The sequence below is a fragment of the Pelophylax lessonae genome (genome assembly GCF_965119305.1).
Source record: "Pelophylax lessonae genome assembly, chromosome: 5".
Lineage (NCBI taxonomy): Eukaryota > Metazoa > Chordata > Amphibia > Anura > Ranidae > Pelophylax > Pelophylax lessonae.
In genome coordinates, this window is record NC_138772.1 from 544,922,770 (window position 1) to 544,939,573 (window position 16,804).

Here is a 16,804-nt window from a genome sequence, read left to right on the forward strand (position 1 = left end):
TAAATAATTAACTGTGGCAAGTTATAAAAATCCTTATCACTTCTAGAAATATTAATGTTAAAACAAAATGAAATAGTGACACATACAAACATGTTAAAGTGAAAAAATTGTCATAAGCATAAATTATATTATTATAGATCACTGTGATAAAGAGCCAAAGCAATGAGGTGGCTTATAAAAAGTCCCATTAAAAAAATGGAAAATAAAACAGTCTCTGCATGAAGTCAGCTGTGCGAGATATCAATGATGATCTCCTCCGAGTGCTGCATGCATCCCAAGGTGCTCAAAAAAGGAAAAAGGCGGCCGCTTACCAAAAAACGGGCAATCGCACAGCCTTTAGAGAGCTCCCCAGAGAGGACACGGCAGGGATCACCAGGTGGGATAAACCAGGGGTCCCGCTATGCTCCAGCAATCGATCAACCTTTGAACATGCTCCACAGAGAGGACTAGGTGCAGGGGAGGACTGGGCCAGGGGGGCAATTGCCCCCCAGGGCCACTCTGAAGCTCTGTAAAAAGGGCTGCACTTGTTCTTCCACAGACATTACTAAAGGATTCCTGGTGAAGAGAAGTAAAAAGTCCCCACTGCTGACCTACTGAGTGCGGGATGAAGGCAAGGACAGAGAGCAGGCAATCCTCCCCAGCATGGATGGTGTAAGCTGTGTCTGAGCAGAGGCCGGTTCCATGCCCCACTGGAGACTCTCCTCCCCCAGGCAGCCCCAACCGAGCTGTGCCAGCTCCCCCAACCGCCCCCTGCTGACCAGGTTGGGAACCTGGATTCGGCTGGTGACTAGAGAGTACCCGGAGTCTTCAGCCTGGAATGGGGATCAGGAGGAGGCTGGGAAGAGGGAGAGTGGGAGCTGGGCAGAGTCGCTGCACCATGGGCCTCTGGTTTGTACTTGCCCCCCTAGGCCAAAAGTTACCAGTAAGCCCCTGGCTAGGTGGAAATCGCTTTGCTCAAACATTTAGGAGATCCTGACTGGACCCGATCGATTCCAGCAAAATACAGTCACCCAGACAGCTCGCTCCGCAGATCTCAGACCTAAAATTGCCTTTTCATTGTTGCAGATGTCATCATTATTTGAATTTGGCATAACTTTTATTATTATTGGTATTGGGCTGGTTGAATGTTTTCATTAAACAAATGAGGTGTATTTTTTTCAGGGTGAATCTCCTCAGATTATCGTGCAAGTACCATTTAATCTATGTAGCACCCTCCTAGGTAGGTGCTAGTGAGAGAGTATAGTTTTTGGCTCTATCTGCCTATCAGAGGAGCAGCAGGCAAATCTATATTGCTTTCTGCCCACCATAGAGCAGGATCTGTGAGCGAGGTCTGCTCATGGTGCTCAGAGTGTGATTCATCTGGTCTAGGGAGTGTCTCACACTGGTCCAATAGGGAGGCATTTTGGACAGTTGAGGAAACCTGGCCAATGGGTACACAGGCTTTGATACAGCCCCAGTGATTGGCACAGACTGGCTGTCTCGGTGCATTGTGGGGTGTAGTATAAAAGCCAGGAGCACATGTGCTGCGGGGTCTTTGGCTGGTGAGCAGAGTCCTGGAGGGAGGGAACAGAACAGAACGCCAGAGCTGCTGGAGCAGTCCTTACTGGGCTGGGAGGTGGGGGGGTAATTACAGTTCCAGTATGAGTCCGATAAATGTTCTGGTCCACTTAGATGGCTGCTGGCGGTAAAGAGAGAAGCAACTCTGTCATGAGATACAAGGGGAGAGAGGAACCCAAGCACTGATCTGAGTGTAGCAATGAGAAACCTTTAAAGGTTTCTTATTGCTACTCTCAGATCGGCGCTTGGGTTCCTCTCTCCCCTTGTATCTCCTGGAGGGAGGGTGGTCACTGCCTCCTCCTCTGTAGCAGTGGCACGTGGTCACAGGCAGTCAGCCTGGGGACCAGGAAGGAAGGAGCTGAACCCAAAGGTCCAGGAGAGCTGACTGGAGAGGTAGAGACATTGGAGACCCTCGAAATACAGTATAGTGAGTACAGGGAATCATGTCTAGGGGTCTGACCTGAGGGGGGCCACCCAGGTGTAGGATAGTCAGAAGATGGGTGTCAGCAGGTGGAGTGAAAGGGGGTACTAGGAGTGTATCCCAAAGATAATTCATCCTAACGAGTAATCCTAAATTCATCTAAGTGGCAAGGTGAATCAGCAGCCTGGATGCATCTTTAGACAGGAGCCCTCATCTATTGTGAATAGTTCAAGTTGGAGTATCCCACTCTTCCCTTCTCCCATCCCCAATTTGAATAAAACCACAAAAACAACTACATCCCCTAGACTGTTCATTGACTGAGCCAGAGAGTAAAGAGTTGAATTGTGCATGCTGCAGTTGCGAACGGTAACCCAGGGGGACCTGAAGGTGTAATATCCAGCAGTCCTCAAGGGGGCAGTGCTACATCTATGTTCTTGTATTTTGTATGATTATCATCTTTTATGTTTGTAGGATGATTTTGGTCCATTCTAAAGTTTATGCTCCTGAAGAAGCGGTAATAAACCGCGAAACATGTCGAGCAGAACCATGTTACAGTCATTTGCTTTTTGTGGAATGATCTTGTGCCTATTATGAGGTCTTTGTAGCTATGATTATAATCCGTACACACTGTATTTTAACCTTGTATTAATATTTGCACTATATTTGGGACATAATAAAAAGATACTTTTTTATGTAAGATTATATAAAATCCCCTTGCCCCCTTCCCCTGATAGTTTCTCTCGTCTGTTGGGGTCTCTCCAGACCTTGCCAAAATTTTGTCCATATTTCATCATTTGATTTGGGTACCCAGTTAAATATACATAAGAACATTAACACAATTGCTTGTTTCTAAACAAATATATTCGGTGAAATCACTTTCATCACTTCCCGCAAAATCCATTTTGTTGAAGTGTTTTTTCTGGGGTGATGCCTGCAGTTTTTTAAAGCCGGCGGTCGGCTTTCTAGTAATAACAACCGATGCGGCTAAGCAGCCCCCATGGATCAGGAGGGGACGCCCCCCCCCCCCCCCACCTCCTGCCACCTTCTACCTCTCCGTGTTAATTTCATAGACTAAAATATTTTCATCAAACAAAATTAATACTATTTTAACCACTTCAGCCCCAGAAGATTTTACCCCCCTTCCTGACCAGGCCCTATTTTGCAATTCGGCACTGCCTTATTTTAACGGACAATTGCGCGGTCGTGCGACGCTGTACCCAAACTAAATTTACGTCCGTTTTTTCCCACAAATAGAGCTTTCTTTTGGCGGTATTTGATCACCTGTGCGATTTTTATTTTTTGCACTATGAACAAAAAAATAGAGCAACAATTTTGAAAAAAAAAAATATATATATATATTTTTCACATTCTGCTATAAAACTTTCCCCAAATAAAAATTTAAAAATCAAAATTTTTTAACATTTTAGGCCAATTTGTTTTCTGCTACATATTTTTGGTAAAAAAAAAAAAAAAAAAAAAATGCAATAAGCGTATTTTGATTGGTTTGCGCAAAATTTATCGCATCTACTAACTACGGAAAAGATTTATGTCATTTTTATTGTTTTATGTTTTTTTTTTACTAGTAATGACAGCGATCTGTGATTTTTAGCGAGACTGTGACATTGCGGCTGATAGATCGGACCCCTAACTGACATTTTTGACACTTTTGGGGGGACCAGTGACATTACCACAGTAATCAGTGATAAAATATGCATTGTTACTGTAATAATGACACTGAAAGGGAAGGGGTTAACCCTGTGGGTGATCAAGGAGTTAAATATGAGCTTAGGGGAGTGATTCTAACTGTGGGGGGGGGGGGGGGCTTTTAAGGAGGACTATAAAGACCTGTGATCCTATACAGAAGGATCACAGGCGCTCTGATCATTCCAGGGAGGAGAACGGTCAGATGTGTTTGCAATAGCTGGCCGTTCTCTCTCAGCGGGGAGCGATCGCGGGTGTCAGGCGGCATTTGGAGCCACCTGACACACGCATTGGCTTCCCAGCTGACAAGCGGGGGCAGGAGCGCGCCGCCTAGACTCCCAAAAGCGGCTGCCTGCTGCAGTACATCTGCGGCGGGGGGTCGTAAAGGAGTTGACTAAAATACAAATAAAACTAAAATGACATTTTAGTCAAAAGACTGTGACTATAACTAAATTGAATTTATTTCACAACGGCTAAATCTGTGTTTGTAGCACATGTTCAAACCTTAACCACTTCCATACAGAGCAGGTACACCCCCTTCCTGCCAGACAGAGTGGCCCGACAGAAGCCTCTCCTCAGTGTAAGACACATGAAAGCCCGCATGGAGTTTGCTAAAAAAACACCTGAAGGACTCCAAGATGGTGAGAAATGAGATTCTCTGGTCTGATGAGACCAAAATAGAACTTTTTGGCCTTAATTCTAAGCGGTATGTGTGGAGAAAACCAGGCACTGCTCATCACCTGTCCAATACAGTCCCAACAGTGAAGCATGGTGGTGGCAGCATCATGCTGTGGGGGTGTTTTTCAGCTGCAGGTACAGGACGACTGGTTGCAATCGAGGGAAAGATGAATGCGGCCAAGTACAGGGATATCCTGGACAAAAACCTTCTCCAGAGTGCTCTGGACCTCAGACTGGGCCGAAGGTTTACCTTCCAACAAGACAATGACCCTAAGCACACAGCTAAAATAACGAAGGGGTGGCTTCACAACAACTCCGTGACTGTTCTTGAATGGCCCAGCCAGAGCCCTGACTTAAACCCAATTGAGCATCTCTGGAGAGACCTAAAAATGGCTGTCCACCAACGTTTACCATCCAACCTGACAGAACTGGAGAGGATCTGCAAGGAGGAATGGCAGAGGATCCCCAAATCCAGGTGTGAAAGACTTGTTGCATCTTTCCCAAAAAGACTCCTGGCTGTATTAGATCAAAAGGGGGCTTCTACTAAATACTGAGCAAAGGGTCTGAATACTTAGGACCATGTGATATTTCAGTTTTTCTTTTTTAATAAATCTGCAACAATGTCAACAATTCTGTGTTTTTCTGTCAGTATGGGGTGCTATGTGTACATTCATGAGGAAGAAGAATGAACTTAAATGATTTTAGCAAATGGCTGCAATATAACAAAGAGTGAAAAATTTAAGGGGGTCTGAATACTTTCCGTACCCACTGTATATATATATTTATTGATTTAATTATGTTTGGGGGTTCCAAGTAATTTTCTAGCAAAAAAAAAAAAAAATCAAGATTTTTAACTTGTAAACAAATGGAACAAATGGCAGGAATAGGCCTGGTCTTGAAGTGGTTATAGCAGCGCCACTTTCACATATACACAGATTTTCAAAGTTTTACTATGCAACTATGCTTTGTACCATAATAAACAACAGCAGACCAAAAGTGAGGTTGGCTGATACGATTTGTTGCCTCTCTGCATTTTTACAACTGCTGCAAAATGGCAGTTGATTTTATATATACACACAGGCATATTCAAATTGCCTCCCCCTCCCCAATAATAACTAATATTTATTCTATGGGATGTTCTTCATAATGATGTAGCAGAGTTCAGGCAGAATTTAGGGACTGAGTGGACACCAAAAGGCCTTCGTATAGTTGTGTCCCTACAACTATTTAACCATAAAATTAATTTTTGAGAAGGTGCAATATAATCCCCATCTCTGGGAATATCCACATTGTGTATCATTTGTATATTGTAACAGCAGATAATAAAAAGGAAATCAGACACTTTATTACAATTTTTATTGATTAAAATTTAAGACACCAGTATACGAGCCCTTTTCACATATTTGTAGATCTCCCTCATCCAACTGGCCTTTATTTTATATAAATTACCCTTAAGATTTAAAAGAACCTAACAGCAGGGGCCGACTGGAAATCCCACCTGCCCCCACTGGGGGTCCCCACGCCATGGGGTCACCTTACAATAAGGCAATAAAAGATTTGTCAGGGCCTGGTAGGCTGCCGAGGCTTAGAAAATTCCCTTAAGGATGGCATCCGCCAGTGACAGTGAGGAGTGGAGTTTTCCGTTTGTTGTAGTTTGCATAGCAGCGTCATCCAGTGAAATTTACAATTTCAGCAGCATGATATGGAGAGCGGCTTTCCACTCAGTGGAAGCTTCTTCTGGGAATGGCACTTCATCAGGGTTTATGGGTGGAGATGTACGCACCACCTGAAACGAAGACTTCGAAAATGGGCCATCCGTGCTTAAAATGAGAGTGAAATGAAGGTCTACATAACCATGTGAGATTACATGGTTTATGTGCGGCCATCAGTCCTTGAGATTATTATTGTAGGCACATAGTAACCACATCGAGTAGCTTCTCCATGGCTGAGAATTTCCTAGTGAAGTACCATCTACAAGCCCAACCTCCACATAATACTATTTAATGCTCAAGCTCTAAAATATATCGGCTTATTAAAAGTTCTACAACCTAAGTGCTCCACGTCCAAGAGAGACCTCAACATTTCCGGGGGGCCAAATACAAGTGGCTCTCATCTCCTGGCTTTCTGGAAGGATTGGAGAAAGTTTTACTCTTTGGGCTGAATTTGGCACAAAAAATATACTTGGCTGACTTAGAAAGGTGCAGAATCTATTAAGAGCAGCTACAGTTTATTGGACGCATCTCTTCTCAAGTCACTGTTATCCAAGGTCGTTCAAGCAATGTGGCTTCACCGTTTAGGAGTATTCCTGGACAAACTTCTGGTGGAAGTCCTTCAGTCGCTCCAGGAGAATCTTCAGTTTTTCAGTAGGTGGTAGGATGGTCATCCTGGGGACAGATAAGAGTCAGGAGGTTAACTTTCTAGGATGAGCACAGGGCCAATATCATTCATGGTGCTCAGATAGAGAGTCAGAAGGTTAACTACCCAGGTTGAGACCAGGGCCCAACATCATTCATGGTGGTCAGATAGAGAGTTAGAAAGTTAACTTCCCAGGATAAGCACAGGGCCCAACATCATTCATGGTGATAAGGTATGTCACTTGATACCATAATGTCTGCACCACTCCATGCATAAATGCCCCATGCAGTGGTCCTCCCCAAGTTACCACTGGCGTTTATTAGTTTGCATCAAACAAGGAAAAGCACATGAGACTTTAAAAGTTCTTCAAAATCTAGCTTCCTTATTGTACTCCTCAACCAAGTTGCAACTTCAGCTTCAGAAAGGGTTTGCCATTAACTGATATGTATCCTAATATAAATGTGGAACACCCAGAGCTGCTGTTTGCTAAATTTAGTTTTTTGGCCTCCCTTTAATCATGGAGGCATGGTTTGATTATTTAGGTCGGCTCTGGACTCTAAAGGCATTGGCTCAATTGCTTCCCCCTGTCTCCCAGGGGATCCTGGGACATAGTGGGTGGGAGAATCATGACCCCAGCCAATCCCTGGTTGATATGCAGGTGGCCAGCAGGGAGCGGAGGGAGGTAAAAATGGGTCAGGTCCAGGGCAGAGGCCTCTTGTCCCCAAGTAAGGGGAGGGGGAGAGGAGAGGAAGGGGAGGAGAGGGGGAGAGGAGAGGAGAGGAGAGGAATGGAAGGGAAGGGAAGGGGAGAGGGAGAGGAAGGGAGAGGAGAGGAGAGGAGAGGAGAGGAGAGGAGAGGAGAGGGAGAGGAAGGGAGAGGAGAGGAAGGGAGAGGAAGGGAGGGAGGGGAGGGGAGAGAGGGAGAGGAGAGGGAGGGGAGAGGGAGAGGAGAGGAGAGGAGAGGAGAGGAGAGGAGAGGAGAGGAGAGGAGAGGGAGGAAGGGAGGGAGGGGAGAGGAGAGGGAGAGGAGAGGAAGGGAGAGGAGAGGAAGGGAGAGGAGAGGAAGGGAGAGGGGAGGAAGGGAGAGGGGAGGAAGGGAGAGGGGAGGAGAGGAGGGAGAGGGGAGGAGAGGAAGGGAGAGGGGAGGAGAGGAAGGGAGAGGGGAGGAGAGGAAGGGAGAGGGGAGGAGAGGAAGGGAGAGGAGAGGAGAGGAAGGGAGAGGAGAGGAGAGGAGAGGAGAGGGAGAGGAGAGGAGAGGAGAGGAGAGGGAGAGGAGAGGAGAGGGAGAGGAGAGGAAGGGAGAGGAAGGGAGAGGAGAGGAGAGGAGAGGAGAGGGAGAGGAGAGAGAGAGACCCAGCCTCACTGCTGTGGCATCCCTAGGAGAATCACCTTGGACTGCAGCAGAGGACTGAGTCCTCTCAGAAAATCAACTAGAGACCCAAGACACAGGCTGCTGGAGTACTGAAGTTTGCTGATCCTGCACATGGCTGCTTGGAAGATCAGGAAACAGTGAGTACCGGCCCTTTTGGATCTACAGACTTTCACTAACTCATCTGTAAGATCTTTAGCCACTATTCTTTGCATTGAAGACTGCATCTTTATTGGGATTGCGGTTAGTTGGCTGCTCAGCTTAAGAACCTCAAAACTGGGGAAGTGTTTCAGTCTGAGTCTTCATTAGCAAGGTATAGTTCTCTGGAGCATCCCAAGGCTCATCCCTACATTATCCAAGCTCATTCTCTGCCCCCCCCCCCCCCCCCAAAAAAAAAAAAAAAAAAAGATAGATGTGTGGACTGTTTACTGGCTCACAGTATGAAAAGGTCATGTGCCTGGCTGCTCTGTGCCCACTAGGGAATTGAACCCGGGATTAAATCGGCATACCAATCCAGTCTGTGCCTTACATAAATGCAGAGCTTTTGTAAGCTGCAATGCTTACATGACGCATGTTGGATGTGTTAAGAATACAATCAAGAAGATGACTTTGAAGAGGCTACCTTAAAGTCCCTGGTGCGGATCCTTGACGATTTGGAGGTCAGGTTAGGTCAGTGCCAGATTGGTTCCCCCCCGGTTGGGTACAACTAACTGGTTCTTACCTGAAGTGGTGTGTCCCTTCCCGCTGACCAAAGCCGCTCCCTGGAACAACACAGATCCCGGTTTCCTCCAGCAGCTTCATACAGAAGAACATGTCTGGGGCCTGGCCTTCCGCCTGGGGGAGATAAGAGGGAGATACAGGTCACCACACAGAGGAAGAAAACACTATGGGCTCAATACTTGACAAGGCTAAAGGAGATGCAGGTCTATGAAGCACAACTTCAGCCTAATCCAGAGGAAAGTAAGGAAACTCTCAGAAACAAAAGGGAGGAGGATCCAGTAATTGATTTAAATATTACTAGAAGGACATTCTACACCTTACCTACAAGTACGGTTAGGAACATTTTATCAAACAACCATTTACAATAGATCCCTTATGTATACCATTTATTTGCAGTATTATTACAGTGCCAAAATATTGCTCAGAGTTTTACAGAGTACAGAGAGCCATTCACACACCGCAGTTTGTTTACCCATACCACACATTAAAGTAAATCCTTTAAAATTGGTACTTCTGCACAATTGCAAAGACCTACCATAGTATGCAGGCAACTACAGCTTTTTTCTTAGGACTCCTTGGAACTCCTAAAGCCTGAGATGGCCTAGTATTCAAAGTTTGACAAAAGCTTGAAAGATGGAACTTTTTTATTGGATAGAGATTACAGTGAGGGGCTAATGGTGGAGTGCAAGTAGGAGGTCCAAGTTCAGACTCTGAAAATGATTTACTTCGCTTTGGAGTTCCTGGGGAACTGCTGATAAGACGCTGAAGCTACCTACAACAATCTGGAATTGCACCAATGTGCATGCTTACTAAGGTTTCAAAGACTACATGTAGGCTGGGGGTGACCCAGGTGATGGGCACCCAATGGGAAAACTCGGCACACACAGTGGTTGAGAATGCAGAGTATATTATTATTAGTTCCAGATACAACAAACTGAGTCGCTTTAACAGTAATAACCCCCTGGCTCTGCCTGTATATAAAAATATAGGGCCTCTCTGTGCCTGGTCCTTAGCATCGAGGGGCTGCATATTTGCGTGAATTGCTGCCACACCTACACCTGTACTGAGAGCACACACGCACCCGGCACAGTTACTGTCGCCCAATCAAAAGCTCCTGATTGCTCCTTGCAAACGGGAGTTTTCGGATCACCTGACCGCCGTGATAGCCAATCACGGTGGTCACGTTACCTTAAGCTCCCGGTGTCATAAACCTCTTAAAGGTCCTGTGAGGCGCCAGCGCTAAGAGGCTAAGCAGCAACACTCAGAAAGGAGGCGGAAATCCAGCAGGAGAGTGGAAGACAGAGGCCGGCGGTTCCTGACACAGAGGCGGAAGGCAGGCAGATGCAGTACACTCCAATAGCAGAAGTCTCCAAAAGTAGTCTGCGTCAATCTCTAGTCCCTCCTCCTCGGTTCACTTTCCCTGACCATTGGGTTCCTGTCCCTAACCTCACCACACGAAGAATGTGCGCCAACTGCAGTGAGCCAGGGATTTTGAAAGATCTGCCCTCACTAAATGTGGACGCAAGGGTCGCCCACGTGACAGCGTCCAATCAGACAGTACTTCACCTGGTGACTCGTAGAGAAGCCCAAGAGCAAGGAGTACTCCTGTCCTCCACTCTCCCCGCAAGGTGGATCAGAGCCACCTGTGTCGGGGAGGTCAACCTGCACCTGCCTACATACAGGTGCAGAATCCTCACTCCTGCAGTAAAAAACACTTGTGTCCTAGTACCATAGTGTTTTACGGTTTATTGCATTAAAAGAATATTCAAAATTACACTTACAATATAGTAGAAAAACAGAGCATACAGACCCGTCTTCTGAAGATGCCCAGTGGTGGCGAAACACGTCAAGCAAGGACGTCTTTGTACATCATCAATTCTGGCTGTTGAAACGTACATCGAGGTGGTGGCCATAGTCTAGTGTATATGCTCTGTTTGCATAGCAGGGTCATCCAGTGAAATTTACAATTTCAGCAGTGCGATATGGAGAGCAGCTTTCCACTCAGTGGAAGGTTCTTCTGGGAATGGCACTTCATCAGGGTTTATGGGTGGATATGCACACACCACATGAAACTAAAATTTGGAAAAGGGGCCATCAGTGCCTTAAATGAGGGTGAAATGAAGGTCTACATAACCATGGGAGATTACATGGTGGATGTGCGGCCATCAGTCCTTGAGATTATTATTGTAGGCACATAGTAACCACATCAAGTAGCTCCTCCATGGCTGAGAATTCCCTAGTGAACTACCATCTGCAAGCCCAACATCCACATAATACTATTAAATGATCAAGCTCTACAAAAAAAAAAGAAGAATTAAAAAAAAAAAAAAATTGGCTTATTAAAAGTTCTACAACCCAAGTGCTCCACCCCATTTCCGGCTGTTGGAACGCATGTCAAGGCGGTGGCCATAGTCTGGTGTATATGCTCTGTTTTACTACTACACTGCTCAAAAAAATTAAAGGAACACTTTTTAATCAGAGTTTTTCTTCTGGGATATTGATCTGGTCAGTTAAGAAGCAAAGAGGGTTGTTTAGGAGAGCTGGACAGGGCCATGGAAGGTCCTTAACCCATCAGCAGGACTGGTATCTGCTCCTTTGTGCAAGAGGGAACAGGATGAGCACTGCCAGAGCCCTACAAAATGACCCCCAGCAGGCCACTGGTGTGAACGTCTCTGACCAAACAATCAGAAACAGACTTCATGAGGGTGGCTTGAGGGCCCGACATCCTCTAATGGGCCCTGTGCTCACTGCCCGGCACCGTGAAGCTCTATTGGCATTTGCCATTGAATACCAGAATTGGCAGGTCTGACACTGGCGCCCTGTGCTTTTCACAGATGAGAGCAGGTTCACCCTGAGCACATGTGACAGACGTGAAAGGGTCTGGAGAAGCCATGGAGAACATTATGCTGCCTGTAACATTGTTCAGCATGACTGGTTTGGTGTTGGGTCAGTGATGGTCTGGGGAGGCATATCTATGGAGGGACGCACAGACCTCTACAGGCTAGACAATGGCAACCGGACTGCCATTAGGTATCAGGATGAAATCATTGGACCCATTGTTAGACCCCACGCTGGTGAAGTGGGTCCTGGGTTCCTCCTGGTGCAGGACAATGCCTGGCCTCATGTGGCGAGAGTATGCAGCCAAGTCCTGGAGGATAAAAGGAATGTATACCATTGAATGGCCCCCCACGTTTGCCTGACCTAAATCCAATAGTACACCTTTGGGACATTATGTTTTGGTCCATCTGACGCCACCAGGTTGCACCTCAGTCTGTTCAGGAGCTCAGTGATGCCCTGGTCCAGATCTGGGAGGAAATACCCCAGGACATCATCCGTCGTCTCATTAGGACCATTCCCCGACATTGTCAGGCATGCATACAAGCACGTGGGGGCAATTCAAACTTGCAATGAAATGTCAGCAAAATGGACTAGTCTGCAGCATAATTTTTTTCACTTTGATTTTCGGGGTGTCATTGAATTCAGCCCTCTGTAAGGTGATAATTTTCATTCCCATCAAATGATGTGGCATCCTTTCCTTCCTAACACATTACCCAGTCCATACCAGTATAGATCCTAACACATTACCCAGTCCATACCAGTATAGATCCTAACGCATTACCCAGTCCATACCAGTATAGATCCTAACGCATTACCCAGTCCATACCAGTATAGATCCTAACACATTACCCAGTCCATACCAGTATAGATCCTAACACATTGCCCAGTCCATACCAGTATAGATCCTAACACATTACCCAGTCCATATCAGTATAGATCCTAACACATTACCCAGTCCGTACCAGTATAGATCCTAACACATTACCCAGTCCGTACCAGTATAGATCCTAACACATTACCCAGTCCATACCAGTATAGATCCTAACACATTACCCAGTCCGTACCAGTATAGATCCTAACACATTACCCAGTCCATATCAGTATAGATCCTAACACATTACCGAGTCCATACCAGTATAGATCCTAACACATTACCCAGTCCATACCAGTACAGATCCTATCACATTACCCAGTCCATACCAGTATAGATCCTAACACATTACCCAGTCCATACCAGTATACATCCTAACACATTACCCAGTCCATACCAGTATACATCCTAACACATTACCCAGTCTATATCAGTATAGATCCTAACACATTACCGAGCCCATACCAGTATAGATCCTAACACATTACCCAGTCCATACCAGTATACATCCTAACACATTACCCAGTCCATACCAGTATAGATACCAACACATTACCCAGTCCATACCAGTACAGATCCTATCACATTACCCAGTCCATACCAGTATAGATCCTAACACATTACCCAGTCCATACCAGTATACATCCTAACACATTACCCAGTCCATACCAGTATACATCCTAACACATTACCCAGTCCATATCAGTATAGATCCTAACACATTACCGAGCCCATACCAGTATAGATCCTAACACATTAGCCAGTCCATACCAGTATAGATCCTAACACATTACCCAGTCCATATCAGTATAGATCCTAACACATTACCGAGTCCATACCAGTATAGATACCAACACATTACCCAGTCCATACCAGTACAGATCCTATCACATTACCCAGTCCATACCAGTATAGATCCTAACACATTACCCAGTCCATACCGGTATACATCCTAACACATTACCCAGTCCATATCAGTATAGATCCTAACACATTACCGAGCCCATACCAGTATAGATCCTAACACATTACCCAGTCCATACCAGTATACATCCTAACATTACCCAGTCCATATCAGTATAGAGCCTAACTCATTACCCAGTCCATACCAGTATAGATCCTCACTCATTACCCAGTCCATACCAGTATAGATCCTAACACATTACCCAGTCCATACCAGTATACATCCTAACACATTACCCAGTCCATATCAGTATAGATCCTAACACGTTACCCAGTCCATACCAGTATAGATATCTAGCATGATATTTTTCCCCATTGAGATTTTATGTGTTTTCAAAGTGTTCCTTTAATTTTTTTGAGCAGTGTATATTGTAAGTGTAATTTTAAATATTCTTTTAATGCAATAAACGGTACAACACTATATAGATTCTTCTTTGTTTATATGGCATGGAATAACGCATTGGTCCGGTGAAGAGAGACACAGAGGACCATTTATACTACATCACATCAGGATACCTGGGAGAGATTTCTATATGCCTTGTTTCAGTGATTGCTGGTGAGTGGGGACACATAAGAGGGGAGCACAGCTCTGTGGATTCGGCACCTGAAGGAGTTTGAAGATTGCACTTTACTAAGAATTATTTTTTGTGGACTTGTATCCTAATGCACGCATAAGAGAGTTTAAAGGGGCAGCGTTCTATTTCTTTCCCACTCCTCCTCAATCTCCTCCAAATAGGCTGAAACCAACTACAAACTTCTGGCCAGATGGCACTACACAATATGTTCCCCTTCAATTCCCTGTTATGCTTGAGGAACTGCGGGAACTCTCACTCCCATATGTGGTGGGATTGCCCGCTAATTCGCCCCTACTGGTCTGAGGTTATCCGCCTTATACACCAGATAACTAAGCTTTCCCTTCCTCTTAATCCTTGGACGGTATTATTACATTGTACTCAAGAACCAGTTGGCCTATATAAGCAATCCCTCACACCCCATCTACTAAATACGGCAAAGGCTCTCATTCCGACTATGTGGGGTCATCCTGAGGTCCCTACGTTAAAGCAATGGTTTAATAAAAGAGATGAAGTATTTCTCTTAGAAGAACGTACTCACAGTAAATTAAAGGGGCTGAATAATTTTGCACGCCCAATTTTTCAGTTTTTTATTTTTTAACAAAGTTTGAAATATCCAATAAATTTCATTCCACTTCATGATTGTGTCCCACTTGTTGTTGATTCTTCACAAAAAATTACAATTTAATATCTATGTTTGAAGCCTGAAATGTGGCAAAAGGTCGCAAAGTTCAAGGGGGCCGAATACTTTCGCAAGGCCCTGTATGTTAGAAACACATTATTAAGCCGGTAAATTAGGTATCATCAGTACCACTGTCCTTAGGGTCTCATCATCATTGCTAATCGGTTCTTTGCGACTATGCTTTTTCAGGGGTTGGCCCCTCGGAAAAACCAGCATTTCTACCCCCCCCCCCCCTTTCCTCACTTCCTCCCTCTATACCCATCCTTTTTCTCTTTTATCCTCCCTTACTATCTTTTTCTACCCCTTCTATGCAATCCTTCTATCTAAATACACTAATATTAAAACAATATCTATAAATTGTTAACCCAAACCCGGGACCTTGTGTCTTCTCATACCTCCTTTTATGAGTTTTTGTTGACATCCCTGTTGGTCTATGGGTAAATTACACTTATTTGTTACCTTTTAGGCCCCATGCACACAGGGCGTTAGAAAAAGCGAATACTCATTCACATAATAAAGGGGGATCTAGAATCTGGTGGGCCCCCTTGTTACAGGGGGCGTCCAGATTCCGATAAGCCCCCTGCCCACAGACCCCCACAATCACCACCCAGGGTTGTTGGGAAGAGGCCCTTGTCCTCATCAACATGGGGACATGGTGCTTTGGAGTGGGGGGCTGCAGAGCCCCCCTTGCTCCAAAGCACCCCCCCCCCATGTTGAGGGCGTGTGGCCTGGTATGGTCCAGGAGGGAGTGGGGCCACTCGCTCGTCCCCTCCCCTTTCCTGACCTGCATGCTCGGATAAGGGTCTGGTATGGATTTGGGGGGGGGGCATGGGGCTCCCCTCAAAATCCATACCAGACCCGAAAGGGCCTAGTTTGGAACCGCGTGGGGGGGGGGGCACGCTTTTTTTTTTCCCATTTTGGCGTGGAGTTCCCCCTCAAGATCCTCAGAGCGCAAGTCGCACCCCCAAGTCGAATCATTCTTCTGAGGCCATAGAATAACATGGAGGGGTGATTGGACAGTTCCGTCATTGTTGGACTCACCTTTGCCAGTTTGACAGCCCGCTCTGGGATCTCTATCCTGGGAAAGGAGTACATAGCGCCCTGCACAGGGTTACATTGTATCCCAGGCGCCTGGTTCAGGACTTCTTCCGTCAGTCGAGCTTTCTCCGCCAGATTACCAAGGACTGTTTGTTTCTCCTAGAAGAATGGAGAGCACATCATTAGGATGTATAGGTTTCACATAGACTGAACACAGCTCTGTCCACAATCACAGGTGTAATCTCATATCTCACAGACACCAAGGGCAGGGGAGGACTGGGCCAGGGGGGCAATTGCCCCTTGGGACACTCTAATGCCTCATAAAAAGGCTGCACCACCTAAAGTTTTCTGGTGAAGAGAAGTAAAAAATCCTGGCCGCTGACCTGAGTGTGGGTTGAAGACAAGGACAGAGCACAGCCCCCCCCCCCTCCCCCGCAACATGGATGGTGTAAACCATGGGTGTCCAACCTTTTGGCTTCTTTGGGCCACATTGAGTGTAGAAAGATTTTCTCGGGCCGCATATAAAATATATACTATTAGTTAAGGTATACAAGTAATAAAACGCCGCCACGCCCCCCCCCCCCCCCCCCAGCACTAATTTAATACAACTAGTGGATGATAACCTCAGAGGCTGCCTCTGTGACCGTGTCCCCGACTCGACTTCCTTCCTCCCCAGCAAAAAAAAAAAATTGTCAGGGGTCAGTGGGCCGCATTGCCCCCGGGCCGCAGGTTGGACATGCCTGGTGTAAACTGTGTTTGAGCAGAGGCCGGTTCCATACCCCACTGGAGACTCTCCTCCAGCCGCAACCGAGCTGTCCCAGCTCCGCCCAACCGCCCTCTGCTGGCCAGGTTGGGAACCCGGATTCAGCCGGTGAGTAGAGAGTACCTGGAGCAGAGTTTCAGGAGGAAGTCGGGAAGAGGGAGAGGGGCCGAATCGCTGCACCATGGGCCTCTGGATTGTATCGCCCCTGGGTTAACCCCTTCCCTGCCAGTGTCATTATTACAGTAACAGTGCATATTTTTAGTACTGATTACTGTAG

At 46.0% G+C, this 16,804-nt stretch overlaps 1 protein-coding gene across 1 annotated transcript; it reads right to left on the bottom strand.

The window, feature by feature from the left end:
* Positions 1–6,567: 6,567 nt before the first annotated feature.
* Positions 6,568–15,946, bottom strand: LOC309556394 (alanine aminotransferase 2-like). Its single transcript, XM_082258860.1, has 3 exons — positions 15,768–15,946; positions 8,802–8,914; positions 6,568–6,741 (listed from the first exon to the last, which is right to left on the bottom strand). The coding sequence occupies exons 1-3, from the start codon at positions 15,819–15,821 to the stop codon at positions 6,651–6,653; spliced, it is 258 nt and encodes an 85-aa protein (XP_082114986.1). The 5' UTR covers positions 15,822–15,946; the 3' UTR covers positions 6,568–6,650.
* Between the last annotated feature and the right edge of the window lie 858 nt (positions 15,947–16,804).